This window comes from Macaca mulatta, chromosome 10 (genome assembly GCF_049350105.2).
Source record: "Macaca mulatta isolate MMU2019108-1 chromosome 10, T2T-MMU8v2.0, whole genome shotgun sequence".
Lineage (NCBI taxonomy): Eukaryota > Metazoa > Chordata > Mammalia > Primates > Cercopithecidae > Macaca > Macaca mulatta.
The window spans coordinates 26924996-26941195 of NC_133415.1; the positions used below are offsets into that span (position 1 = coordinate 26924996).

Genomic DNA, 16200 nt, shown 5'->3' on the forward strand with positions numbered 1-16200 from the left:
GGGATCCCAGCCTCTTCTTCGGCCTCGCCGCTTTTTCTCCGCAGCCTGCCTCAACCTCTCCCTGGAACCCTGGACACCTGACCCCGTTCCCCGGGAACTTCTTGACGCTTTGAGGTGCCCCCGGAGGGATAGACACGCACCCTGGGTGGGAGCCAGGGACTTCATGACCCCTCCGGGTCGGGTGCGGGGGCTGCAGGGAAGAAATTTGATCTCCGTCCGGGGACCCCCAACCTCTTCTTCGACCTCGCTGCTTTTCTTCCATGACCCGCCCCAATCTCCCCCTGGAACCCTGGACGCCTGTCACTGTCCCCCGAGGAACTTCTTGTCACTTTGGGGTGCCCCCTGGAGGAGAGACACGCACCCTGAGTGAGAACCAGGGACTCCAAGAGCCGTCGGCCGCGGGGGCTGCAGGAAAGGCACTGACTTCCGTCTGGGGACCCCAGCCTTTTCTTCAGCCTCGCCGCTTTTTTTCCACGGGCTGCCTCAACCTCTCCCTAGAACCTTGGGCGCCTGTCCTTGTTCCCCGGGAATCTTCCTGCCACTTTGAGGTGCTCCATGGGGAGAGACACTCACCCTAGGTGGAAACCAGGGACTCCATGACCCGCCCGGGTCAGGAGCGGGGGCTACCAAGAAGGCACTGACCTCCGCCGCGGGAACCCAGCCACTTCTTCGGCTTCGCCGCTTTTTTTCCGCGGCCTGCCTCAACCTCCCTCCGGAACCCTGGGTACCTGTCCCCATCCCCCGGGGAACTTCTTGATGCTTTGGGGTGCCCCCGTGGGGAGATACACGCACCCTGGATGGAATCCAGGGACTCCACGACCCCCCAGGTTCGGGCGAGGGGTCGCCCCGGAAGGCACTGAGGTCTGCTGTGGGAACCCTAGTCTTTGGCCTCGCTGTTTTTTTTCCGCGACCTGCCTCAACCTCCCCCTGGAACCCTGGGTGCCTGTCCCTGTCCCCCGAGAGACTTCTTGCCGCTTTGGGGTGTCCCCGTGGGAAGAGACACACACCCCGGGTGAGAGCCAGGGACTCCACAACCCCCCCCCCCCAAAACACACACCCCGGGTTGGGCACGGGGTTTACCGGGAAAGCACCGACAGTACATCCTGGGATGATGAACCTATTCCCCCAGCTTTTTACCATTCTGGCTGTGCTGTATCCTCCCTCACCGCCAGGAACCGCAGCAGCAACGTGAGCCAACTCAAGCTCCAGCTTCCAGCATGCGCGGCTACTGCCTCCCCCTTCATCTCCTCTAAACCAGGAACGGAGCAGCTACGGGTGCCGATGCAGAAAAACCTGTATCGCAAGCCTCCCCACTTAGCATCCCTTATATATAAGGTTTAATGCAAATGTAGTTCCTGGACTACATGTTCTGACTGGATGAGGGAAACCTCTAGGCCTATTCTGATTGGACTTTGTTATCATGTTCTGATTGGTTAGTAGAAGACTTCCTCTTATCCAATGAGAACGTGAAAATAAAGCCCAATCAAAATAGACCTACAGCTTTAGCTCTCATCCAATCAGAACATGTAGTACAAGAACCTCTCTAATATAACCTCAGTAAGGGGGCAATCGTGTCTCTCTGTGCTCTACTGAGTTTGCAAGCTCGGGTGTTCCGCCTCATCTTAGAAAAGGAGGCGTCACTGGTGGTATGCTGGAGGCTTGAGTCTGTAGTAGCGTGGCTCGTCTGGCTGCTGTTGGTCGCGGTGAGGGAGAGTACTGCGCAGCCAGTGTGGTAGAAAGGTGGCAGAGTAGGTGAGGTATCCCAGGCTGCACTGCCTGCGGCGGCGGAGTGAGGGGCCGGGCAGGCGAGGACTGGTTGGATGCAGTATCAGGAGCTACACTGCCCAAGGCGAAGGGTGGATTGGGGCGCCATCTTGGGCTAGACCACCTGTGGTGGGGAGCATGTTAGGGGCAGTATTGGGTGTTGCACTGGCCTCGGCGGGGGAGGTTTGGGTGCGTTATCCCGGGCGTCATTTGCCACAGTGGCGGGGGCGGGGGGAGGTGCTTGTTGGGGACGCTATCTGTGACTGCACTCGTCACCATGGGGCAGGGGTTGGGGGCGCTATCTGGGCCCTCAGTGCCCATGACGGGGAACTTGTTGGGTGTGATATATGAGGCGTCATTGCCCGTGGTTGGGGGCTGGTTGGGGGCGCTATCCATGGCCTGTACTGCCCACAGCCAGGAGCGTGTTGTGGGCATTACCGGGGCGGACTGCCAGTGGCGGGGGTGGGGGGATGGGTTTGGTGCTGTGGCGGGGGGCTGCATTGCCGGGAAAGAAGTGGTTGGGTGCACTCTCCGGAGGGGCTTTGCCGGTGGTGGGTGGCAGATTGGGTGCAGTGTTGGGGCTACACTGCCACGGCGAGAGGGATGTTGGCGACAGGGGAGTTGGCGGCGCTATCCTGGGCTACACTGCCGGTGGCAGGGGGCGTGTTAGGGGCGCTATCCGGTGCTGCATTGCCTCTGGCGGGGGTCGAGAGGTGTGTGGAATGGGTTGGATACACTATTGGGGCTCTACTGCCCGAGGCGGGGGTGGGATTGGGGGCGCCATCGTTTGCTGCACCGCTGGTGGTGGGGGTCGTGTTAGGGGCAGTATTGGGTGTTGTGCTGATCTTAGCGGGGGAGTTTTGGGTGCGTTATCCCAGGCATCATTTCCCGCAGCGGCGGGGCTTGCTGGGGGCTCTATCCGTGGCTGTGCTGGTTGCGGAGGGTCGCAGGTTGGGGGCGCTATGTGGGCTCTCAGTGCCCGTGGCGGGGAACTTGTTGGGTGTGATATCCGAGGCATCACTGCCCATGGCTGGGGACTGGTTGGGGCCGCTATGCATAGGCTGCCCTGCCTACAGCCGGGAGCAGCGTGTATGGGACATTATCGAGGCCGGACGGCCAGTGGCGGGGCTGTGGGGGCGGGTTGTATGCTATGGAGGGAGGGAGGGAGTGGGCTGGGTGCGCTATCGGGTTTGCACTGCTGGCGGTGGGTGACACATAGGGTGCACTATCAGGGGCTACACTGCCGCGGTGAGAGGCGTGTTGGCGGCACCATCCTGGGCTATTCCGCTGGTGGCAGGGGGCTTGTAAGGGGAGCTATCTGGTGCTACACTGCCCGTGGCAGGTGGCGTCACTGCTAAAGGCTGTGGTCTAGTTGGCGGTGCTATCCCAGGACTCATTCTCCATGGCGGGGGGCAGGGGAATGGTGGGGGGATGTGGGGACTGGTTGGCGGCGCTGTCCGTGGCTGCACTCTGCCCATGGCAGGGAGCGGTTTGGGGGCATTATCCCGGGCTGCGCTGCCCGTGGCAGGGGGCAGGTTGCGGGCGCTATTGGGTGCTGCAGTGTCCCAGGCGGGTCGAGTTAGGGACGTTCTGGGGGGCTGCACTGCTGGTGGCGGGCAGTGGAGGCGTCAGTGACAGCGGTGGCCTCCAAGAGAGGAGTGGTCCTCCTCTCTCCAGATGCCGGACTCTAGGCGGCCACATCTTCCTGTTTGTGCTTAAGTGTGGCAGGCGTACAGCGTTTTCGCGGGAATCCTGAGCGCTGCAGAGGCCCCAGACGCACCGTGGTTCCCAGACTCGCGTCCTTTCTGCTCTGTGTTGTGGGGACTGCCTGGGTACCCCGGGCACGCAGTAGCAAATACAACGAGGCTACAGGGCCCTATGGATGGAGGCATCAGGAATGGGAACCGACACATGGGTGGGGCGGGCTGGCTGGGGTTGAGTTTCTGCTGCTCCTGCTTCCCAAGCAGCGCAGCCAGGGTGGGCCCAGCAGTTTCTGTGGAGTGGGAAGCTCAGTAACTGTGGTGTCTTCAGGCTCCACCCCTGTCCCCAGTTCCTGGCCAACTTGGGCCAAAAGGAGAGGCTAGGTGTGAGTGCTTTCACTGAAACCGGCCCCTGCCATCAGCATGACAAGAAGAGGCTCTAACGCTGCTACTCTTTGGATCTTTTTCTAGGATTTTCTGGCTTTGCCCGCCCAGTTGCTCCGAGCCTGGAAGAGGAGTCACCTGCCGCTCGCTGGAGGGCAGACCACGGGCACTGCAGCGCCCACGTTGGGAGGGAGCTGCGCGCCATGCCACAGAAGGTCAGCCACGGGGCTGGGATTCTGCAGCCAGCCGGGATCCAGACGTGCTTCCTGGTGTGACTGAAGGAGAGTCGGGCCGTGTGTGGAGTGTGAATGCGTGTGTATTTGCAGACAGACACCAATAGGTATGGATGGTATGAGCCGGTACTGCGATCCCGCAGAGCCATACAGCCTCACGGGTTGTGCTAGGGAGGTGGAGTGACCGTCCTCAGAAACCCCCGCGGGTAGGCACTGCACACACTTCCACCCATAGGGTGTATGTGCATGCGTGAGTTGTTCAACCCCTATCAGAGTCTGGTGAGGGAAGCTGTCAGGGATGGAAGTCAGAGATGATGGGCTGTTTACAGGTGGCGGTGGAAGGAAAACAGCCAGGAGCCCCAGTGGACCCCGTAGCTAGGCCAGGTTTGTAGTTTTTCCGGAAAGGGCTGAAACCCCATCTGCTCTTCACTCCAGCCTGTGTTTGTTGCAGGGAGAGGAGGTAGGGTGGTGGAGTGCTGACTGAGAGACTTTGAGGGATCTTTGGGAGTGGGACCCACTTCCAGCCTGATGCTCCTTTCCAAAGGCTTGGATGGGTGTGGGGTTGCCAGTCCAGGACAGGCGAGTGTTCAGGAGACCTCAGGAGTCCCTGCAGACTGTTCTCTGGGTTTGCCAGCTCCAGGTACTATGCATCTGGACCTGGGAGCTGGCTGAGGGGCACCCTTCTTTCCCCTCATTTCTTTCTGTGATTCTCCCTACATCCTTGTTAACAAACCTGAAGGACACTTGATATGCCATCGGGGTTTGCTGGGATGTGCCCCTGTTGAGTGGCTCTCATCAGAGAAGCCTCCACAGGGAATAAGAGTTGGCCTGAGCCAGGTGCCAGGGCTCTGGGGTTCTTTGCATGCGTTGAGACCCTGGGGCTGTCCCTCAAGCTCCATAGGCCCCAGTTTCCCATGGTGCACTGCCCTGCCCGTTCTTCCTGCTGCGGAGTGGGGAGTAAACAGCTGGCAGAGCTGCCTGAGGCTGGGAGGCCAGGAGTGACTCAGGACCTGTGAGGTCTTGGGCAGTGATTTTTCAGAGGGAAGTCTCGGCACATCTTCTCGACTTGGGCAGGAGTTGGGGGAGGCTCTGTGCTCACCTCCAAGCTGTGGTGCTGGGTTTTCTGAGTCCAGGGGTGAGGTGAAGTGGGCGTCTGTTGGGTCGGGCTGTTCAGGCTTCCAGAAGGTGCCTCAAGTCCCTCTTCCCTTTCCAGATGTCGAGGAGTTGGAGAGGGATGGGACCAGGGGGCCTGCCACCGTGGGGTGGGATGGGGGACTGGAGCTGAAGAGCTACAGCAGCCGCTCTTGACCCCTGTGGTTGATGTTTCTGAGCAGAGACAGATGCTAAGCTCGGGTAGTGTCGGGCAGGTCTAAGTGGGACTGCTCAGCTCAGCATGTTGAGGCGATTGGTGGGAGGTGGTCTCAGTCCCAGAGAAGGCGATTGGTGGGAGGTGGTCTCAGTCCCAGAGAAGAGGACCCTGCTGCTGGAGGCATGCTTGCAGCCCTTCTCACCCTCTTTCCCATGACCCTGTCTGATCAACTTTGGCTGAGCCACCATGGCTCAGAATGACGAGCCTTGAGGGAAAGGGACCTTGGCATGGTTGGGGGTGGTGGCAGGGTCGCATAGTGGTTAAGCATGTAGGCTCTGCCGTCACTCAGACCTGGGTGTGAGTCCCAGCTCCAGCACCTGCTGGTCTGCCTCCACCTGCGTTCCTCTCCATGGGAGCCTGAGAGAAAGGCTTGCAGGCCGTGGCTTATTTAGGAAGTGATCTCAGGAAACAAGGGCCAGGACGGGGTTTGAAGGAGAGGAAGGGAAAGCAACTATGTGATTATTCCCACCACTCTCCTGGGCGGTCTCTCGAGGAGCCTTAGAGATTGATAACTGCTCTGTTGGGGAGAGAAACAGAAAAGCGTTTATCCGTTAGCCTGGTCCCCGCCAACAAGTCTGGCTCCGTGGACTTTGACTCCCATGTGTACTTCCAGATTGCACATGGGTGGGGCTTTAGTGGTTTCCTGTGTGCTCTCCACACTGCAGCTTCCAAGAAGGCCCAGGATGGCCTGCCATGAAGCACTCTCCCGTTGTACCGGTAAGAGGCTGGTTGGAGCCTGCAGGGATCTGGTCATTGCAGAAATGGTTGGCGTGAGAGGTGGGGCCAGGAGGGCTTGAACAGCACACTGAGGTGTCTAACACTGCATGACCTCGGGCAAATTACTTGACTTCTCTGAGCCTTGGTTTCCTTAGCTGGGTGTTTTAATTGTTAACACGGTATTTTTTTTTCTTTTTTTTAGACGGGGTCTCACTCTGTCGCCTGTGCTGGAATGCAGTGATGTGATCTCGGTTCACTACAGTCTCTTTCAGTGCTTTGGTGCCTGTCCAGTAGGAAGTTCTGCCTCTTGGCTGATCTCACCCTGACATGCTGCACTTTTCTGGGTATGTTTTGTGTTTTTGCTTCTCTATTTGTTGCAATTTTTCAGGGCTTCCAGATGGTTATAAGGGCATTCCTGTCCACCTGCTCACAATCCGAAGCAGACACAGGGTCACCCAAGGCAGGTGTGATGCCAAGGCAAGGATTCTGCTTTGGGGGAATTGGCCCTAGACAAGGTTGTGCTGAGCCCCTGGCCCTGCCCACACTCTGGTTCTGGACTTGTGGCTTGCTCTCAAGGCCAGCTTGTTTCCACTCGTTTCCCTGGTTCAGATCCATGATTACTGGTCTCCTCCTTGGACCATGCTGGGGCTGCTGGCTGGCCTCTCCCAGGCCTGGATCAGCAGATGGGAGCAGGAGTGGGCACCTGGGAGGACCTTGGCACAATCAGGGCCCTGCTGATCAGATGGCTGGCGGTGAGCAAGAGCAAGAGGAGAGACGGGGAGTGACAGGCAGCTGGGAATGTTGAGGTGTGCCTGTGCATGTGTACACATCTGTGTGTGGCATGCGTGCATGGCCCCGGGTGGCTTCTTGTTGGATTGCTGTGTCTGGATGTCTCTGGGTGGCTACGTGTGGTTCTCCTGAGCACGTCTGTGTGTGTGCACTGTTGGGTGCTCTAGCTTGTTCATAGGTACTTTTCTCTGGATATGTGTGCCAGCCACCTACTGAGTGCTCTTCAGGGTTCTTGAGAGTGTGCCCATCTGGATGGCAGGTGATACTTTTTCCTGCCTCCACTGAGGTTCTTTTGTGTCTTCTGCCATGCCCTGTTCTGCCGTCTCTCCAGGCTTCCTTACCCTGTTCCTTCCTCTGCCTGAGGAAGTTGCTTCTCCCCATCTGGCTGTGTGGGTGCCCACTGCCTTCTGGGCAGGGCCTGAAGAGGGACGGCATATCCAGCCTCCAGCCCCATCCCCCCGAGTCTGAGCTGAGGGTGATGGGCTCAAGCTCGGGGTTGAGGAGATGAGTCAGGGATGGCTGCAGGGGGTGGGCAGAAGTGGCGTGTGTGTCACCATGCTGCAGAGAAGTGTGTTTTCGTGCCTGCCTCCACCTGACCCGCCCTCAGTGGCTTGGGCACCAGTGCAGCTGTGAGAAGTCTCCCTTACTTAGCTGTTCTTATTCTCTTCCCAGTAGCCTTGGATGGCAGTTTCTGATGGGGAGCAGAGTGATCTCTGGGGCTCTGTGCATCCACTGGGGGACCTCGGCCTTAGGATAATTAATCTCATCATAATCATTGGTATTTATGGAACTCTTCCCGCACCAGGCCCTGGACTACACACTTGTACATGTAATCAGCTCATTGGCTCCTCAGAACAATCCCATTTCAGGGGATAGTAGTCCGATCACATGGGTTCGAAAAGCATCCCTGGCCAGACACAGTGGCTCATGCCTGTAATCGCAGCATTTTGGGAGACTGAGGTGGGCAAATCACGTGAGGTCAGGAGTTCGAGACCAGCCTGGCCAACATGGTGAAACCTCATCTCTATTAAAAATACTAAAAATTAGTCGAGCATGGTCACGTGCACTTGTAATCCCAGCTACTCGGGAGGCTGAGGCAGGAGAATCGCTTGAACCCAGAAAGCAGAGGTTGCGGTGAGCCGAGAAAATCGCGTTGCACTCCAGCCTGGGTGACAGAGAGAGACTCCCTCTCAAAAAAAAAAATAAATAAATAAAAATAAAGCATCACCATTTTATGAGGAAGTTTTCACATTTTATGAGGACCTATAGGCTCAGAGAGAGTGGGTTACTTCTACAAGGTCACACAGCTAATAAGTGAAGGAGCCAGATTCTGAACCCAAACCTGTTCCTCTGCTGTTCCCTCCACTCTTCACAAAGCCGTGTCCATGTCATCTTGGCATTCTCCCTCTCAGAAAGGCCATCCCACATCACCCCCTCTACATAGCATTCCCTAGTCATCTGGTCCCATTTGGATCAGGTCACTCAATTGTGAATACCCCACATAAAGGTAGTCCTCTGTTACCCTCTACTTCCTAACCGCTTCTTCCCCACCTAGAGCAGGGATCTGTCTGTCTTGCTCACTAAAATATTCTTAGGACTAGCAAACAGCTTGGAACACAGTAGGGATACAATAAACATTTGATGAATGAATGCATTGATGAATGAAGAGAGGTCTGACTCCAGAGCTAAGATTGAAATTCCTCCTCTGTACTGTCTGTCATACAGCAGGGACCATTGCAGAGTGGCAGGAGCTCAGGCTCTGGAGCCAGCTTGCTTGGTTCAAATTCTGGCCCTGCTAGTGTTCTGGTTATCTAATGCTGCTTAATAAACCACCAAAAACCTACGGCTTAAAACAATGGTGACATTGATTTTGCCCATGAATCTGCAACGTGGGCAGGGTTCAGTGGGAATAACGCTTCTCCACTCAGCATTGTCTGGAGTGGTTCAAAGTCTGGGGGCTGAAGTCATCTGAAGGCTAAGTTGTCACACATCTGGTGTTCGTTGCTGGCTGTTGGCTTTGAGTCCGTTCCTCTGCACATGGGCGTCTCTATATGCTGTCTCCACCTGCTAGATTGGGCTTCCTCCCAGCGTGGTGGCTGAGCTAAGGGACAAGCATGCCCAGAAAGAGAGCCAGGTGGAAACTATTTCACTTTTTATTTTATTTTATTTTATTTTATTTTATTTTATTTAGCCATGGAGTCTCACAGGCTGGAATGCAATGGCGCGATCTTGGCTCACCACAACCTCTGCCTCCTGAGTTCAAGCAATTCTCCCACCTCAGCCTCCCAAGTAGCTGGGATTACAGGCGCCCACCACCACCCCTGTTTAATTTGTATATTTTTAGTAGAGACGTGGTTTTGCCATATTGGCCAAGCTGGTCTTGAACTCCTGACTTCAAGTAATTGCCTGCGTTGGCCTCCCAAAGTGCTGGGATTACAGGCGTGAGCTTCCACGCCTAGCCAGCAGTTTATTCTTTTAGCAGGAGCTACACTTTTGCCCACTGATCCCCTGGCCACAGGTGAGGCTTGGGTGTCCCCAAATGACAGGATCTATCCCCAGATCCCTATCCGCTGTCATGTAATCCAGGAGGCATCTTACTGTGCAGAGCCCTGCTGAGGGTGAGGCCTGCAATGAGGAGAGAAAGGGGAACTTGAATGGAAAAGGCCTTTTCTGTCCCAGTTTATTATCTCATTCCAGCTCAGCCCGGCTCCCTTCAAGGGGTCCGGGACAAGTGTTGCTGATGGAGATAACCACGAGGCTGGGTCTCGAGCAGAATTTCTCTGGGCCTGGGGCTGGGATGAACCCCAACAAGACCCCTATCTTTATCCAGGGAAAATCAGGATAGTGAACCCTGAACATGCTGTGTTTGAGCTGAGTGAACTGTCCGCCTCTCCCCATCCCTGCCTCCTGCTTCCACCTGAGTCACTGTTTATCTGCCTAAGGCATCAGCCCCCTGCCTCACTTGCTAGCCTCGAGGAGGAATCTCAGGGTTTGCTCCTTGTGGCCCAGGTGGGGGTGCTCCTGAGCAGGGCGTTGGGAGGGGGCCTGGGAAAAATCTGGGGGTTTGCTTGAGCCCAGCCTGGCAGTATTTTCCATCTACCGCAGCCCTCATTTATTGCCTGCTCTGCTGTGAGCCTTCCCTGAAGGAATGGCAGAAGGGCTCAAAGGGAAGCTCTGGTTTTGAATTCCGCTGTCAGCTTCCAACTCTGTGACCTTGGACAAGTCTCTTAACCTCTTTGAGGCTTCAGTTACTCGCCAGGAGGGAGACCATGGTATGGTAAGCATGAAAAGAAATAAAAAGTATGACACTTTTTTTTGGAGACCGAGTCTTGCTCTATTGCCCAAGCTGGAGTGAAGTGGTGCAATCTCAGCTCACTGCAACCTCTGCCTTCTGGGTTGAAGTGATTCTCCTGCATCTGCCTCAGCCTCCTGAGTAGCTGGGATTACAGGCGCCCACCACCATGCCTGGCTAATTTTTGCATTTTTAGTAGAGACCGGGTTGTACCATGTTAGCCAGGCTGGTCTCGAACTCCTGACCTCAGGCAATCTACCCGCCTCAGCTTCCCAAAATGCTGGGATTACAGGCGTGAGCCACCGTGCCTGGTTTTTTTATTTTTATTTTTTTGAGACAGAGTTTTGCTCTTGTCGCCCAGGCTAGACAGTGCAATAGTGTGATCTCGGCTCACTGCAACCTCCACCTCCTGGGTTCAAGCAATTCTTCAGCGTCAGCCTCCCAAGTAGCTGGGATTAGAGGTGCCCACCACCATGTCCAGTTAAGTTTTGTATTTTTAGTAGAGACGGGATTTCGCCATGTTGGTCAGGCAGGTTTTGAACTCCCGACCTCGTGATCCGCCTGCCTCAGTCTCCCAGAGTGCTGGGATTACAGGCATGAGCCACCGCGCCCTGTCTGAAGTTACTCTTCACAGATGAAAAACCTGAAGTGGAGGAAGTTTAAGCAGTTTCCCCGCAGCTACACTTAATGTCAGAACTGGGGCTGGAATCCGTGTGCTCTGACACCAGGTGGTGGTTGCTTATCTGTTCCAACAAGGAGGATTTCCCCCTTCCCTCGACCCCTTTTGCCAGAGGGCAACATGGCTGTGTCATCCTAGATATAAGCCCAAGAAAGATGATCCCTTTCATCCTCGCACCACCCAAGCTTGCCCGCATAGAGCGTGAATGCCCGCCTTGTGGCCTGTCCTGTGAGGTGCCAGGTGCCCTACCTTAGTAGGGGAGGGCTGGAGTGACCCAGCTGCATAGGTGTGGGCGAAGAGTTGGCTCTGTGAGCTCCTTTAGTGAGAAGCGCCTTCAGACAGCCCCCAGCATCCAAGCCTTCCTTTTTTTTAAGTTTTATTATTTTTTTATTTTTTGAAACAGAGCCTCACTCTGTCGCCCAGGCTGTAGTGCAGTGGCACGATCTCTGCTCACTGCGCTCACTGCAACCTCTGCCTCCCAGATTCAGGCTGTTGTCCATCCGCAGCCTCCTGAGTAACTGGCATTTGCAGGCACCTGCCACCACACCAGGCTAATTTTTGTAGTTTTTAGTGGAAGACAGGGTTTCCATGTCTTCCAGGCTGGTCTGGAACTCCTGACCTCAGGTGATCCTCCTGCCTTGGCATCCGAAAATGTTGGGATTTCAGATGTGAGCCACCACCCCCGGCCTCTCCGTCATCCTTTATCTTCATGTGATTTATGAAGGAAACAGAAACCAATCTAAGTCTCCCCTTGGAAGAATAGTAGACTGAAGCCTCAAAAGAGTAGGTGGCCTGCCCCCAGTGACTTAGAGGTGGAGCTGAGATGAGAGCCGAGCTCCAGGGGATTAGTACTGGGGCCGGATGGGTACTGTCTGGAGCAGGGAGGATCTGGGTCAGACCACCTAGTGCCTGCTGCTCTCAAGACATCTGTTTTCTGAGCTTCCTGTAACTCCCTTATCCCCCTGCCTGGGAAAGGAGCTTGTCTCATCTTCAGCTCTCTGGTGGCTGTGAGGCCTGAGCTGCCCAAGCAGAGGAAACTACATTGTCCCTTCCTCCTGTCCTGCCCAGGGGAACACAGTGGAGGGGCTGCTGCTGACAGGAGCCTGAACTGCCGCCTCCGAGCCCAGCCAGCTTTCTTGGCTCTGCCTGCCTCAAAAGCCCATAGAGGCCGGGCACCGTGACTCACTCCTGTCATCCCAGCACTTTGGGAGGCTGAGGCGGGCAGATCACTTGAGGTCAGGAGTTCGAGACCAGCCTAGCCAACCTGTTGAAACCCCGTCTCTACTAAAAATACAAAAATTAGCCAGGTCTGGTGGTGAGTGCCTGTAATCCCAGCTACTCTGGAGGCTGAGGTAGGAGAATCACTTGAACCTGGGAGGCGGAGGTTGCAGTGAGCAGGGATCGTGCCACTTCAGCCTGGATGACAGATCAAGACTCTGTCTCTAAAAAAGAAAGAAAAACAGTTCATCAAACTGGGTGGGTTTCCTGGAGCTCTGTCCTAGGGTTGGGACTCTGGCTGGGAGTTACCCCTAGGCCGGCCCCCCAGGAACACCTACAGCCCTTGTGACCTGTGACCCACAGCAGGCTCTGGGAAGCGTTTTGAGTCTCAGAGAGAAGGAGCCCTTCCAGCCAGGCGTTGGGGGGACCTGGGTACTTGCTCTTTCCCTCTTCATTATTCTCTTCCCTGTGATGAGCTGAGCTTTGCTTTAGCACCTCACTTTTCCTTTCTGTGACATGGACGCTGATGAACTGTGTATTTCTGTAGGTTCCAGAATTAGTGGGGCCAATAATCATCAAGCTGGGTTAATTTGATTGGATTCCTTCACTTCCCTGAGGCTCAGTGTTCCTATCTGTAAAATGGGATAATAGGGCACCTTCTCAGAGGGGGTTGTGAGGCTGAAAAGCTAAGTGGTTCTGTCTGTGCTGGCCCACCGGAGACTCACAGATGCAGGTGCTGCCCTAGCTCTCCTGTGCCCACAGCTCATCCTCCTCTCATCACTGCAGTGCTGCCTGGCTGCTGAGTCAGTGGAGCTGTGGGAGGAACCTGGGCTGTGCTTGGTGGGGCCAGGAGGGCTGGGCCGGCCTCACAGAGTGCTTCCCTTTTCTTTTTCTTTTCTTTGAGACAGACTTTTGCTTTTGTTGCCTAGGCTTGAGTGCAATGTCACTGTCTTGGCTCACTGCAGCCTCTACCTCCCAGGTTCAAATGATTCTCCTACCTCAACTTCCCGACGAGCTGGGATTACAGGTACCCACCACCACACCCAGCTAATTTTTGTATCTTTAGTAGAGAAAATTTCGCTATGTTGGCCAGGCTGGTCTCCAACTCCTGACCTCAGGTGATCTGCCTGCCTCGGCCTCCCAAAGTGCTGGGATTACAGGCGTGAGCCACCATGCCTGGCGGCTTCCCTTGTCTCTTGAGTGACAGTCCTTTCCAGAGTGCCTGCAGTCCCCTCGCTGTGCACCGCACGTGGAAGAGGAACCAAGGGGTCCGAGCGGGGCGTCAGGAAGCTGAGCGGGACTGAAGCAGGGGCAGAAATCGCCCTCGGCAGTAATGATCGCAGCTCCCTTGGCGGCGTTGGAGTTCTGTGCTGAGTGTTTCCGTTCGCTGATAACCTCATGAGTGGGTAGCAGCCTCCCCAAATCATAGAAGAGAAAGGCGAGGCCTGGAGAGGTTAGGTAACTTGCCCGAGGTCACTGGGCCCCAAGGAAGGAGAGGAAGAAGGGTGGGAAAGGCCCTAGGATGGCTTTCACCCCCCACAGGGCTCATGAAGTGCCATGAAAAGCCACCTGGGAGAGTCCCTTCCCTCTTTCCAGCCCTCACTGTGAGGGTGCGTGGGGCGGTGGACCCTTCTGGTTTCTCCAATATTCCTGGATCCAGTGGCATCAAAGAAGACCAGGCTGCTGTGGGTTCTGCACCCCTGCATACTGAGGCAGCCGAGCCAGTCCTGCTCCTTGGCCAGGTGTCTGAATCAGTGGTGGTTGTGGCTGTCAAGGAGCACAACCCCAGTTGGGAGAAACCAGCCTCAGAGTGGCAGCAGCGGAGGCCTTGAAATGCGCCCCTTCTAGTCTAGTCTGCCATTCAGATGTCCGGTCCCGGGCCCAAGTCTTTCCAGGCTCTGGGAACACTTGGTCCAGATGTTCATGTCTGGGCATTTACCTGGGTATCTCCATAGACTGGGAGGCCCCAGATGAGAGCATCCGTCACCTTTGCCTTTCACTAGAACACAAGTGATGGCCAGCTTTCACATGTGGTCAGTGTAGGTGGTAGATGTGCCAAGTGTGATGTAACTGTCACTCCACTTCTCTGTCATGCATGAAAGTGCATCAAAGTGTACTCCAAAGATGGACCTGTCATTAACTCCCTCTAATTTATTTTTTAAAAAGTAAGTAGGTTGCAACAGGAATTTTTGCAACCCATGCTACACCCCCTACCCCAGCACCTCCCAGCTGAGGCTGTGGGCTGTGTCTGGCTCACCCTGGTGTTTTCTGCACCCAGCATGGTCCTTGGACTACAGCGGGTGTTGTTGGCGGTGGGAGCTTGCTGAGCAGCCAAGTGGGCTGACCATTCCCACTTTCTTTCACTTGTCAAGCTCGTTTCTTTAGTTGGGATTTTCTCGATGGAGAATGAAAGAAATGCAACTCATACTGGCGTTAGGAATAAAGAGACATACTGCTGACTGGCCTGTACCCAGGGTTACCTGGCTCCTAGCACAGCTAGATCCTGGAGCTCAGATGATGTCCTTAAAACTCCCATCTTTTGGCTGGGCGTGGGGGCTCACAGCTATAATCCCAGCACTTTGGGAGGCTGAGACAGGTGGATCACCTGAGGTCAGGAGTTCAAGACCAGCCTGGCCAACTTGTTGAAACCCCATCTCTACAAAAAATACAAAAATTAGCTGGGCGTGGTGCTGGGTGCCTGTAATCCCAGCTACTTGGGAGGCTGAGGCAGGAGAATCGCTTGAACCCAAAAGATGGAAGTTGCAGTGAGTTGAGATGGTGCCACTGCACTCCAGCCTGGGTGACAGAGAGAGACTCTTCCCAAAAAACAAACAAACAAAAAACCATATGGTCTTTCTTCTCTTTCCCTGTCTCTGTCAGTTCTCTTCTCTTCCCTGCTTTCCTGCAGGGAGGTTTCATTTTCCTGCACACTCCACAGCCCCAGGCTTTCATCTCGTGCTTTAGCAGGGGAAACCTCCTGGGATGGTATCTTGTTGGGTTCACTTAGGTCTCCTGAACCAGTCCCTGCAGCTAGGAGCAGACGCCCTGGTTGGCCAGGCCTGGTCAGGTGCCCACTTCTGACCCTGGAGGCAGATTGAGTGCAGAGGTGTTCTTCTCAGAAGGAGGCCAGCTGGAGGCAGGGCAGGCAGGACCCAAGGTGTCCACGGTACCCGTCGAGCACTTCCTGGCTGTGGGTGGGTGCCACTGTGGGGAGAGGCACTTGGGGCACTCTGGCCATCCAGTGGGAAGCCAGCAGCCTGAAGCCACGCCCGAGCATGAACCCCACAATCCTAACTTTCCTGGGGCAGAAGTGAGGGTGGGGGCTAGTCTCCAGGCTCCTGCTCAGGGCTAGCTGCCTTGGAGGAAGAGAGTCAGCCCCCAGCCCTGCATTGGCCCAGGACCCTGAAGCTGCTCCCACGCCTATAATCCCAGGGGCTTGAGGCCCATGTGGTGTCCCCTGGTGTGAAGGAGTCAAGAAAATAGAAATCCTTGTGCCCTTGGTCCACAGCCTGGGGTTGGCCCCCTGACACCTCAGCACAGTCTGGTACCTTCAAAGTGGCCGCAGGCCCCAGAGAGCAAACTCCGGGGAGGGTTGGTGGGAGAGGCCAATCGCACCAGGTAGGCCGTTTTTTCCCTTTCTCTACTGCTTGGGAGTAGGCAAGGCCTGGGTCCCTGTCTGTGCCCACCCACCCCAGTGTCTGTGGTAGTGTACGTGCCACATCCCTTTGAGAGGCTGCCATTAGTAAGGCCTGCTGTGTACTAGGCGTGGCCAGCACCAGTGCATGCAGGTATGAGCACTAACCCTGTGGTATGAGGCAGAACACGCCAGCCCTGTGGCATGAGGACTAGCACCTGAGCATGCAGAGGTGAGGACGAGCCCTGCGGTTCAGCTGGGAAGACAAATACACCCGCACATGGGTACCACCCAGCCCCCCCCCACACTGCCAGTGTGAAGCATGGCGCTGCTCTGACCTCTGTGTAGGCACTCGAGGGGGCTGACAGGTACAGGTATGTTCCGTGTGTGCGTGTGTGCATGTGAATGCCCCTTGCATGCA

The 16200-nt window shown here is 55.8% G+C and overlaps 1 protein-coding gene across 1 annotated transcript in view; it reads left to right on the forward strand.

Annotated features, from left to right (window-relative positions):
* The first annotated feature begins 6095 nt into the window (after window positions 1-6095).
* LOC712725 (aspartate-rich protein 1) overlaps window positions 6096-16200 on the forward strand; it is a 68046-nt gene continuing 57941 nt past the window's right edge. Inside the window, exons 1-2 of the mRNA XM_077950306.1 lie at window positions 6096-6227; window positions 6370-6511. Of these exons, the coding sequence (XP_077806432.1) occupies window positions 6495-6511 (17 nt within the window). The 5' untranslated portion in view covers window positions 6096-6227; window positions 6370-6494. The remainder of the gene's footprint in view (window positions 6228-6369; window positions 6512-16200) is intronic.